General features: G+C 63.3%; 1 protein-coding gene across 2 annotated transcripts in view; it reads left to right on the plus strand.

Annotated features, from left to right (window-relative positions):
* Positions 1–12,443, plus strand: part of TMEM255B (transmembrane protein 255B) — a gene marked incomplete at both ends in the record, with an annotated part of 32,541 nt that overhangs the window by 12,145 nt on the left and 7,953 nt on the right. For both annotated transcript variants that reach the window (XM_079903158.1, XM_079903159.1), the window contains 4 exons: positions 5,014–5,103; positions 8,184–8,264; positions 9,972–10,057; positions 11,040–11,199. In XM_079903158.1, the coding sequence (XP_079759284.1) occupies positions 5,014–5,103; positions 8,184–8,264; positions 9,972–10,057; positions 11,040–11,199 (417 nt within the window). The remainder of the gene's footprint in view (positions 1–5,013; positions 5,104–8,183; positions 8,265–9,971; positions 10,058–11,039; positions 11,200–12,443) is intronic.

Consider the following 12,443-nt stretch of genomic DNA (forward strand, 5'->3'; position numbering starts at 1 on the left):
CCTTGTTAACTGCCGCCTCCGCCCACCCCCAGCCATGTGTACGTGCATGCGCACACACACAGACACGCACGCACGCACACAAGAGACACACACGGACACACACACAGAGATACACACACAGACACACACACAGACGCATACACTGGAATCCTCCTGGAACATAGTTGAAAACCCCCTGAACTAGAAGGACCGATGGGACGTCACTTAGTGGTAGAAGCGCGTTGCCTACAGAGGGTTAGGGTGCCGGCCTCCGTCTGCTGGGCTTCTGCTCCTTTGAGTGTTGTGCTAGAGGGTCCTGGCTGTGCCCTCCGGCACCCCTGCTCCGGGTCTTGACATCACAGGAGTCTCCTCGGCCCTTCACCTTCCCGTGTAGAAGCCAAGCTGGTCTCTGCCCCCCCAGGGACTGAGCTGGGCGGGGCTGAGACAGCAAGGCCTCGAGGGCTGGGCAGGCAGACGTTGGGGTGCTGGGGGATCCGAGGGCCATCGGGGAGGAAGCCTGCGAGGTCCACGGTGACCCACGTGGAGGCTGTGCAGGGGGGGCTGGGCTTTCCCCGTGAGGGCCCACTAGTGATGGGGCAGGAGGGTGGTGGCCAGGTTCACACACTGTCCCACCTCCAGCCCCGTGCTCCACCAAAGGGCCTGCACACCCGTCCAATTCTTTCTTCAACGAATGCTTCCTGGTACAGCTGCACGGTGCTGAGCTGGGGGCTGGGGCTGGGGGGGGGGAGACCCTGAACGCAGGGGGCTTCGACCTGTACATGCAGCCGGGGGGCCCTTGGGGCGGACAGGGGAGAGGCAGTGAAGGCAGAGAAGGGCTGGAAGGTCTATCCCCAGGCCGGGACAGGAAGGTGGACGCTCCTGGCAGATAAGGCCGAGAACCAAACAAGGCGAGTCAATTCTGTTAATAGTTTCAAAGAACCAACTTGCAGTTACCTCGATTGCCTTTGCTGCTTTTCTGCTCTCTGTTTCTTTTATCTCTGCTTAAGCCTTTCCTAGTGCCTTGCTTCTGCTGGTTCTGGGTTAAGTTTGCTCTTCTCTTCTAGTTCTCTAAGGTGTTACCGCCTTCTCCTCGGTGTGTGTGTTCACAGCTCTCACTTCCCCTCGGTCCTGGTTTAGCCGCGTCGCCTCTTGCCTGGACCCTGTGGTCGGGGCTAATTGCTCCCGTCTCCACTTTCTACCGTTTATCTGGCTCCAGGCAGCCTCCTTCGTATCACATCCTTATCTGTCTGGTGTTTGCTTTTGAAAATCACTTTCCCCTGCTGGAATGTAGTCAACTCCGTGGGCCCAGCGGAGATTTGAAGATGACCTTCCCCCACTGAGTAACAGCTGCCCCTCCCCCAGAAGAGACCCTGACAGGACAAGGAGACACAGTCCCAACCCTGATCTAGTGCCTTCCTTAGTTGCTAGAGTCACAGACAGACCCTGTCTGCAACATCTGTCGGGCCTGGCAGCCCTCGTGTTAGAGAGGGGCCTTCGGGGCGTGAGCGGGTCCTTGTGCTATAACGTTGTTAAACCCCTAGGCTGCTCGAGGGGCAGCGAGGCCTGGTAAGGACGTGGTGGCTGTGACCGAAACCAGGACACGCAGGCCTCGGCCAAGGGGCAGCTGCTCGTCCTGGCCGGTTTCCTATTTCTAGCCCGAAGCGCTGGAGGAGAGAACTTCCAACGTCTTTCCCAGCGCCGTCGACTGGACCCTGGTGGTTCCCGGGCAGGAGCACGCGTGCGGTCACCCCAGAGCCGAGTTTACCACGTGTGAGGTGGCGCTAGCTCTGGCTTTTACTTTTTCCGGGGCAGTGGGAGGAAGGGCAGCCGAGCAGAGTCCCCTGAAGGTCGAGGAGGACGTTCGCGTCGTGGGGACGTGTGCAAACAGGGTCAGAGCACGTTGACACGCCCCGCTGTGGGCAGCCCTGCGTGCTAGGAGACGCTTTGCAGGTTGTGTGCTGTCTGTGGAGACCTGGATGAGAGCCGGTGGAGGTGTGACGTGAGCGTCTCTCGGCCGAGACTGTGACCGAGCCGCGGTTGGGGCGGAGCCGGCCAGTGGCCAGCGTGGAGCAGGGCGTCCTCTGAGGCGTTGAGTTGGTGCGTGGAAGACTCACCAGGGCAGCAGGTCTGACGATGGCTTTGCTCACCCGCTGGTGGTGAGAAGCAACAGGGCCTCAGGGGCCACTTCTGGGAGCGTCTCAGGCGACTGCAGTGCTTAGTGGACTTCCTGAACCAGCACCTGTGCTGGAGCACACGGGGCTGGGCAGACACCCACTTCTGATGAGGTCCCGGTGACCAGGCTAGCCGCAGACCCACTGGTCCTAGGAGACCCGTCGTTGGGGACAGCTCCACTCCTTAGGGACACTGGCAGTGGCCCTGGGGGAGGTGGGGAGGGGGAACGGTGCCATCCCAGGGGTGTCAGGCCGCAGGCTGCGTGGCTCTCTGCAGGAGCAGGTATCCCGGACCGAGTGCACGGCTGGACCCAGTGCCAGCCCGGCGTCTGGGACAAAGCAGGTGCTGGGGAACACTTGCTGGCGGAGCAGTTTGTCCCTCCCATTGCTTTTGTGCCAGAAAGTCGTCCTCTCTTCCTGAGGTCACAACTACCTGGGGGTCTGGGAGGGGCCGGGGCTGCGTCTGAACTTGACTGTAGCTGTGGCCGCTCTGTAAGGCTGGGGTGGGAGTTCCAGGTCAGAACCGGTGCTTTCCCTCCCTACGCGGCTGGGGTGTCAGGATGAGATGGGTGCCCCGTGCTGAAGGACTTGGGGCTCCAAAGCGATGTTGTTCAGGTCGCGTCTCTGTGTTGGGCCCCTCTGGCCGGAAGCTCTGCCCGGCAGGAACCGCGTCCTTCCTGTCGGGCTACGGCATCCAGGGGCCTCGCGGTCAGTCACAGGAGCTGCCCTGCTCTCCGGCCGATGCTAAGACGAGACGGGGCGGCCTCGCGCTCCAGCCTCTACGAAGCATGAACCGTGCGCTGAGCGTCTCTGTGCGAAGGGCGCGAGCCCGGGGCGGCTGGAAGGTCCGGGGAGGAAGCGGGAGGACGCGGCAGGCAGAGCAGACGCAGGCCTTTCATTCGCTGGAGACGCGGGCCTGCCTGGCTCCCGGGACAGCGGAAAAGTGCCTTCTGAGTCTTTTTTGTGTTTTCCTGTAGTTTGTCACAAGGCAGTACAAGCCTGGGAAGGCTCGGTTCGGTGCGGTTTCTGCAGTGATTTTTCCCACCACTCTTTAGCCAGCCGCGCTGCATTTGTGTGCAGTAACTTCACGGGAAGGGACCACGCGGTCTTCCTCCCCCCATATGAGGGAGGGTCTGCCCCTGGCCTCCCTGCTTGGCGTCGAGGCCCTGCTGGGATGAGACCCCGCCTCGTGTCTCAGGGCAGCTCCTGCCCCGTAGACCTAGAGCACCTGGGCGGAACGTGGGTCTGACCGGGGCTCCGCAGAGCCCCAAGGCGAGGTCGCTGCCATTGTTCAGACGCAGGCAGGGTTCTGTGCATGGCTCCCCGCAGGGGGTCCCCAAGGTCCCTTCCGTTCAATTCTCCATTACTGTCACAAGTGTCCCGTGGGGGGAAGGGCCCGCGGCAGCAGCCGGGCTTGTCACACCTGCATCCACACAGCACCTGCAGGGCGTGGATCCGGCGCATGGAGAGGTCAGCCGCACGGCTCCTTCTCCGGATGGGGACACAGGACCAAAGGGGTCAGCAGGGCAGAGACCCCCGCAAGGCTGGGCGATGGCTCTGACGTGCGGTGTCAGGGGACAGGTTTCACCTGGAAGCAACATGTGGGGCTGGGCCTCAGGCCTGTGGGCTGCGAGGAGGGAGCCCGGCCACCCTCCCCCTTGGGACAGCCTTGTGTGGCCCTCCCGCCCATTCCGTCCCTTGAGTAGCCACTGGGAGCCTCACGTCAAAACGGAAATCAAAGTTGCAGTCTGTCAAACCAGCCCACGTTTCATGCCAATCCCTGTGCTTTGTTGAAGAAACAAATCTCTCAGGCTGACGAGGGTGGGAGCGTGAGGCCGTGCAGGTCAGTAACCCCAGAGCCTGACTCGGCCACGGGGAAAGAGGCAACCGAGGAACGCGGGTGGCGGGAGGCAGCTTCTGCCCGTGTTCTCCAGGCTGGAGGCAGACGACCTGCACGCGCGCGTCGTGCTCTAGCTCGCAGCTTGTTGTTCACAAGGTCTGGGCTGGAGATCCCGGTTACTCTACACGCCCTCTAGGACGGAGTGAATGCACTGACGCCGTGGCTCGTGGCTGCCACGGGGGTCCTGCCGTGGTTGGCAGGGTGGACACTCGGTGTCGCCAGCGGCAGGACGTACAGGAATTTTGGTACCACGTTTGCTGTCTGTTTTCGTAAACCTGAAATTGTTCCCCGAGAGAGAGAAAAAGATTTAAAGAAATGGCCAACAGACGTAAGAACAGGTTCTCAGCCTCGATAACAGAGAGACGCACGTGGAGTGGCAGCGAGGCTTCTTCTGCCGTCAGATGGCAGAACCGAGAAACGAGCAGCGAGCCCTGGGTCCTTTGGGACATCAGGGGGTGGGTGTCTGGCCGTGGGGCGTGGGAGCGAAACACATGCCCCCTCAGATCCTGACGTGCAGAGACCCCCTACCTTGTCCTGTTGGCAAGCCTGGCTCCCTGTGTGTTCCAGGAGATGGTCCTGCAGGAACACGCGTGTGTGAGCCCAGACTTTATGTAGAATGAGATTAGGGGCTTTGTGGCAGAGTCTGTAAAAGCAGGAGATTGCAAACCGTTTAAATACCCTGGAGGCCCGCCGTTACCCACAAGGCCGTGGGGGGGACCACACTCCCCACCCAAGAGCTCCTGCCTCCGACCCCGTGAAGTAAACGAGGCAACCAGGACGGGCCTTGCTCAGTGGGATCGGGCCTGGGGCGCCGCCCCGGCCGTCGGGGAGGGTTTCTGGAGAGGCCGTGGTGGGAAGTGAGGACCCTGCAGAGCAACTTCGGGGGCGGGGCCGGGGGCCTCGAGTGGGCGGGCGCTCGGGGAAGGTCTGATGAGACTGAGCCTCTCCCGTCTCTGCTTCCAGCTGGTGGCGGCCATCGTGTTCGTCAGCTTCGGCGTGGTGGCCGCCTTCTGCTGCGCCATCGTGGACGGCGTGTTCGCCGCGCGGCACATCGTGAGTTCTTCCCAGTCTCCCTCATTCTGTTCTCAGTTGCTCTGTGGGTTTAAGAAATCTTCAGAGGTTCAACTTCCTCTTGCAGGACGCAGCTCGGTGACCTTCACAGTCTGACGAATACAGATTGTGTCGGCCAATCGCAGTCTTTCCTCCTGTCCCTCCCCTCGTTTCCTCCAAAACTGACCCAACACGCACCCCCTACCCCAGCCATCACATCATTAGAACCAAAGTCCTCAACTTCCCAGCGACACTCCTCAGGCCCCTCTTTAATCAGTAAGATGAAAGATGTCCCGGAGCCAGTGCCCCACGACTTCCCAGGCTTTTTGCTCAAATACGTGTGTTGGGACCTCCTCACTGGATGCTGTGCCCATGAGGTGCCTCTGCCTCTGTCATCCTAATGGTGGGGAAGCCGGGGGAGGACACGCCACGTCAGACACTCGTGCTCTGGAACCGTGGGGCGGTGGCCGGGACCTGCTCAGAAGGAAGGGCCGGGCGCTGCTGCTCTGTCCACCAACCCTGACCTGGCGCCCCATCCGGGCCGGGAAGGACCCACCGGCATTTCTCTGCGGTCCTGTGTCAGGTGGGACTGCGACACGAGCTCAGGGCTTTACGTGCGCTCGTTCACGTCGGTTAACACTGAGCTCTGAGTGGTTTTATGCTTGTGAAGTTTCTTAGGTTATAAAAAGTGCCGGCCCTGGTGGTAACGTTAGGCGCAGCTTTACAGTCGCTCTTCTTGGGACTATGCGGTCAGTTTGAAATTATTTCCAAATAAAAGGCTCACGAAGTGCTGGCCCTGGGAATCCTTACCGGTTCCTCTCCAGGAGAGGCGAAGGGCCGAGGAAGGCGCAGTTTCACCCTCCCAGTCAGGCTTCACAACTGAAGAGGCAGGTACGGTTGATTCCCGCAGCCTCCCTCGAGCCTCAGGCGTGACGAGCACCCCCTGTCCGGGGTGTAGGGTGTGGAGCTCAGTCCCCACGTCCCTGCGCTTTTCTTTCTTTTTCCTTAGATGGGTTTTCAGCTTCCTCTAGCTGCATGTGGCCAGTGTGCCCAGGATCAGCCGTCCCGCCAAAGCTGGCCTGCCAGTCAGGGACTTGGACGTGAACAGAGGGGCTGAGTTTCCAGGTTGAAAACACATAGCCTGAAGCTGCAGGGAGATGGCTGTGGTTGAACTATGGAGAATCAATTAAAAATGCCCTTTTCTGGGCTTCCCTGGTGGCGCAGTGGTTGAGAGTCCGCCTGCCGATGCAGGGGACACGGGTTCGTGCCGTGGTCCGGGAGGATCCCACATGCCGCGGAGCGGCTGGGCCCGTGAGCCATGGCCGCTGAGCCTGCGCGTCCGGAGCCTGTGCTCCGCAACGGGAGGGGCCACAGCAGTGAGAGGCCCGCGTACCGCAAAAAAAAAAAAAAAAAAAAGCCCTTTTCTGAAGCTTGTAACTGGCTATCGGCACTTCCCGAGATTACAGCTTTAAGACGCCAACAGCTGGGGTAGAAAAATGTGTGGAGGACGACCCCTACGTCGTCCTCACCCCCAGGGCAGGCGAGCTGGCATCCAGCCCACTGTGGACGTGTCGGGTGTGATGGGGTCCGGCAGGCTGGCACCCACGGGGCCCGGGAAGACTTCATGAACATCCACGACGACCCCGACCCTCAGGGGCCTGTGAGCCTGTGCCCGCCGGCGTGTTGCCCTTCTGGTCGATTCCAGACTCTGGGCGATTCCAGACTCTGGGCTCAGCCTCTGTCTGGACCAGGCCCTCCTTTCTGCCTGTAACCAACCGAGCAGAGGGGGATGAGGGCCCGCAACTGGGAGGCAGCCTCAGGGAGCCCCACCTTCCTGGGGGCAACAGAGGTGGGGTCTCGGCCTTGCGGGCGGCTTTCTCGGGCCTCAGCACCCTGAGCCCTCCCTTCAAACGCACTGGCTTCCCGGGTGGAAGAGCCTCCCCGGCCCTCTGTAGGAGCGAGACCGGCCCTGCCTTGTTTCAGGGCTGCACAGGACACCTGGAGTGGCACCCCTGCAGGCGAGGACTCACAGCCTGCAGGCGCCCCCTTCCCAGCTCCAGAGCCAGGAGGCCCTCCCGGGTGCCCTTATGGTTTGGCACCATCTGCCCTATGAATGTCGGGGACAGACTCACGGATAGATGGTTGGATGGGCACATAGGTGAATGTACGCTCCGCTGGCTGGTGAGTGGATGGGTGCATGGCGGGACGGGTGGATGGACGTGGGTGGATGGATAGAAGGATGGAAGGATGGATGGAGGGAGGGGGATGGATGGACGTGGGTGGATGGATAGAAGGATGGAGGGATGGATGGAGGGATGGGTGGATGGATAGAAGGATGGAAGGATGGATGGAGGGATGGGTGGATGGACGTGGGTGGCTGGATAGAAGGATGGATGGAGGGATGGGTGGATGGATGTGGGTGATGGATAGAAGGATGGAAGGATGGATGGAGGGAGGGGTGGATGGACGTGGGTGGATGGATAGAAGGATGGAAGGATGGATGGAGGGATGGGTGGATGGACGTGGGTGGATGGATGGAAGGATGGATGGAGGGATGGGTGGATGGATGTGGGTGGACGGATAGAAGGATGGAAGGATGGATGGAGGGATGGGTGGATGGACGTGGGTGGATGGATAGAAGGATGGATACACAGATGAGTAAGTGATCGGGTGGATGGTTGGCTGGTTGGATGGATGAGTGGATTAGGCTGAAACCCACCTTGCTCCCTCCCTCGTGGAAAAATTGCTGTGCTTTGAGGGAAAGAGGCAGGAGCCAGGGGGTCTCCTTGTTGAGACTTGTACGGGAGCACGACCACCTCCCTCAGCTGCCCTGTGTTGACCGATGGGGGGAGCTGTGTCCCCTGGCCGGCAGGGTTGGGGTGCCTGCTTCCTGGCTGCAGGAGCCCAGCTGCTCTGGGATGAGCCCTGGTACTTCCTTTCTTTGTACTCCTGGGAGGGGTCCGTTGGCCTTGGCCCCTCTCCTTTGGGCTCAGAGCCTGCGGCGACAGGTCTGAAATCACCTCCGGTCCCTCCTGACATGGGGGTAAAGCCGTCCCATTCCATCTGTGGTTCTTGGTCTCTAGGAGCCCAGGCCCCTCACCGCAGGAAGGTGCCAGTTCTACTCCAGTGGGGTCGGCTACCTGCACGACGTCTACCAGACGGAGGTGAGTGCCGCGCTGGTCCCGCTCGTTAACCTGGCCCAGATCTGACGTTCTGTCCCCAGCACGCCCTCACGTCGCGCTAACCGCGCCCGGTGAGGTGCTTCGCTCCGGAGTCACCGCTGCCGACCGCCTGTGGTGCAGCCCCGAGGCCACCGGCCCCGTCTGTGCGGCGTTCACGATGAGCTTTTTGTTGACGTAATTAGTGCACTAGAATCTAGGACGCTACGTTTGCACTGGCCCCAAACTCGCCGGCTGTCCCTGGGCCGAGGATGTCTGATGGGTGTTTCTAAGGGTGGCCGGCGTCTCCTCTTGGGCCGTCCCAGGTGGCTGCGTGGCTCCCTCTGTCCTGCCGTCTCACTCAGCTCTGTGTAGATATATCGGTTTAACTAAACATGGCCTCTGACACTGTGCACAAATGTCAGGAAGGAGGCGCGCAGGGCGGGCAGCAGACGCCGTGGCTGAGGCCGCGTGGATGGCGGCGGGGAGAAGGGGCCTCTGCTACTGCCCCTCAACAGGGGGCGGCACACGTCTTCTCCAAAGGCCCGGCCTGTGCCGCTGGAGGGGGCCCTGGGGACTCGTCCTCTTCAGCGGGGGTCACCGGGCCCCCCACGCCCTCGTGCTGCTCTGTCCTTCCTTCCTGCTCACCGCAGTGTGTTCTGAGCGGTACTGGGGTCACAGAGGTGACACCTCGCAGGAGGGAGGGACGCCTCCCAGCAGGGGGCACCTCGGGTCAGGATCAGGGTTAGGTCTCGCGACCTCCAGCTCGCCGTCCTGTGGCTCCGACCTTCCCGTGTGCTGGCTGCCAGGCTCAGAGCCCGGCGGTGCCCTGACTGCTCCCCGGCTCCCCTCGCTAAGCCCCGGTTCTCACCGGTCGGGCCGTCCGCCCAGCCCCCTTGCAGGCCTGAGTCACACGGGCTCACTTCCATGGCTCCCAGCAGCCTGTCTCTGGTCTCCGCCCCATCGGGACTGTTTTTCCAGATTAATCTTTCTAGGTCCCCTGCTCAAGCCCTCCCACTCCTGATGTGGGTGGCTTTCGGGAGTTAACCACAGAACCCTGAAAGAAAGGCTACATGCCCAAGGGTGGCTTGAGGTGCTGCTATAGGGGCCGGGGCCAAGGACCTCTGGGGTCAGGCCCTGCCCCCGACCTGCCCTCTGACCTGCCCCGGGTGCTTGGCCTCTCAGGCGACCCCAAGCCTGCTCGAATGTCTGTCCTCACTCATGCACGGCCCTCCCTCCAAGTCCTTCTCCCCAGGGTCCCCGTCCTCTCTCTGCAGCTGGGTGGTCTCTGCCCCACTTACCTTCCACACGGGGGTGGTTACAAAGTGCCGGGGGAAGGAGGGGAAGCCTCCGTGTGACCTGGGGAAGAGCTGGCTTGGTCAGACTGGGCGACCGGGAGCTGTCCTCTGGGAGGTCAGGAAGGGGCTCCCACCTGAGGGGTCCCCACCTGCAGGCTCCTGGGGACCCCCCGCCCCTCACCTCGTCCAGCAAGCCTTGGCCTGGTCCTCTACCTCTCCCTGCAGGGGGTCCCTGTGGCCCCCCCAGCCCTGCTGCACCTGGACTGGGTGGAAGAAGGGGCAGGTCAAGAAACGTGGGCTCAGGGGAGGCAGCTGCCTGGCTCATGGGGCAGAGGGGTGGGCCCTTACGCCCAGGGAGGCCCCTGCCCGCTGCGGCCTGAGGACAGGGGCACCTGACCGGACTCTCTGCTCACAGGTGACCTGCCACTCCCTGAACGGCAGATGCCAGCTGAAGGTGAAGAGCAACACCTGCTACTGCTGCGACCTCTACGACTGCCACAGGTGAGCGGCGGGAGCCCGGCAGCCGCGAACCCCACGTCCGCGGACTTACCCGCCCGCTCTGCATCCCCGTCCTCGCACGCTGCACCCACATCTCATTCAGCCCTCGCACATCCTGTGAGGCCAGGCCCTGGGCTCCGTTCCACAGATGAGAGGACCGAGGCTCAGGGCTGCCGGGAGGTGGGGGCGGGGGAGGCCTCCCGGGGAGCCCTGTCCTGCTGTGGGCTGTGACCGGCACAGGAAGGCCGGGACCCTGTCTCTGCCTGCTGGTCTCTCCGGTCTGGGGACGGGGGCGGCGGTTTGCCCTGTGTCCTCCCCCGTCCCGTGGGGCCCAGAAGCGCTGCTCTGTTCAGTCTGTCCAGCTTCTCACCTGTCGTCTGGACCAGTGCAAGGTCCCAGCTCCGTGGGAAGCAGAACCCTCCCCGCATCATCTTTTAAATTTTGTGTTAATAGCTTGAATACCTACATTAAAGCCAACAGGGAGTTGAGTGTTGCTTCTTGGAGACCCTCCCTGAACTGTTGAAAACCCCAGGGGCGTAGGCTGCAACACCCTTCCCCCAGAGCAGGAATTCACCTCACTTCCAGCCCGAGGCTGTGGTCCAGAGCCTGCACAGACCACGACCACGGGGCCCAGGCCACGGGCCAAGACGAACCCCCTCCGAGGCTCACCCCTCTGTGCTCCCTGCCAGGGCGGCCAGCAGCCGCTAAGCCCTGCTGGCTCCGAGGGTGACCGGGCTGGGGCTCTGCCTGCCGGGGCCCCTGTTAGGGGCAGGCTGTCCTGCTCAGAGACCTGGGCCCCCTCCCAGGTGGATTCTGGGCTCCCTGGGACAGCCCTGCCCCCAGGGCCTCCCTCCGCCACCTGAGGGCCTGGGCCCTCCCAGCAGAGCCCCCGGCCCATCAGTACGCGGAGCGTCTGCCCCGCGGGCTCAGGCGGCGAGGGGGCCCCCCTGCAGCCGTGGGTGACGCTGAGCCCCTCCCCGCACAGCACCGAGCACCCGCCCACCTACTACGAGTTCGTGGGCGTCCGCGGCTGCCAGGACGTGCTCCACCTCTATCGGCTGCTCTGGGCCTCGGCGGCGCTGAACGTCCTAGGCCTGTTCCTGGGCGTCGTCACCGCGGCCGTCCTGGGGGCCTTCAAGGACATGGTGAGTAGCGCCCGCCGCGCACTGGGCAGACACAGCGATGGGGACGTGGGCTCGTGGAGCCGGCAGCCGTGCTGACCGCAGCCTGGGGACACTTCAGTCCCTCCTCCCCGAGGCTCGCGCCACCTGAGCCGGTCCAGGGAGCGCGAGTTCAGCGGCAGAGAGGGGCACCGAGCCTGGCGCCTGACGGCCGCATCCATCCCTTGGTGGCCCGCTGAGCACGGAACCCCAGCGCCTCCGATCCGGTAGATCTGGGGCTCAGGCCCGTGCTTCCCGTAGTCAGGTGACTCCAAAGTGAGCCCCTGAGAACGTGCTGCAGCATCTGGGCAGCCCTGGGCAGGGACCGCACTGCAGGGCCCGTGCCTGAGGCCACCCTGCAAGTCTCTCCACGGGCAGCGTCCTCTCCAGGGGACCGGCTGTTCCAAGCCGTGTTCTCGCGCGGGGCCCAGATGGTACCTCCCGCGACCTGACACTTCATCCGTGGAGGTGCCGCACGGGAGGCCACAAGCGCCAGGAAGAGCTCACAGCCTCCCACAGACCAGCAGCCACCCGCCCATCGCCCGGCTTTAACGAGGAGGAAGTGCAAATGCACGTGCAAACACCCCCTGCGGGCCAGACCCCATCCACAGCCCACACTGCCGAGGGGAGGCTTGTTACCTCTGCCCCAGAGACTGTGGCCCTTGGCCGCATTTCTCAGCCTCACCTGGAGCCTCCCGAGATCAGTGACATGTTTCTGGGAGGTTTCCTGACCCCAGACAAAGCCCGAGACACCACGGGAGACCCTGGCGACCCCCGCCCCACTCCCACTCTGCGTGGTGCAGACGCCGGGCCCAGCTCCTGCTCGGTCGCAAGGTGTCTTTCCGTGCGCGCACAACAACATCCTGTCCTTCAAGGACGAGGGCCGCCCGCCCCCGGGACGCCCGGGCTCCGCAGGGCCCACAGTGCGGTCCGGGGGGTCCCTCGGGCCGCCTGCCCCCGGGACGCCCGGGCTCCGCAGGGCCCACAGTGCGGTCCGGGGGGTCCCTCGGGCCGCCTGCCCCCGGGACGCCTGGGCTCCGCAGGGCCCACAGTGCGGTCCGGGGGGTCCCTCGGGCCGCCTGCCCCCGGGACGCCCGGGGTCCGCAGGGTCCACAGTGCGGTCTGGGGGGTCCCTCGGGCCGCCTGCCCCCGGGACGCCCGGAGTCTGCAGGGCCCACAGTGCGGTCTGGGGGGTCCCTCGGTGGGGCTTTTCCTGCTGTGGCCAGGTC

Source organism: Stenella coeruleoalba (genome assembly GCF_951394435.1).
Source record: "Stenella coeruleoalba genome assembly, chromosome: 18".
Taxonomy (NCBI): Eukaryota; Metazoa; Chordata; class Mammalia; order Artiodactyla; family Delphinidae; genus Stenella; species Stenella coeruleoalba.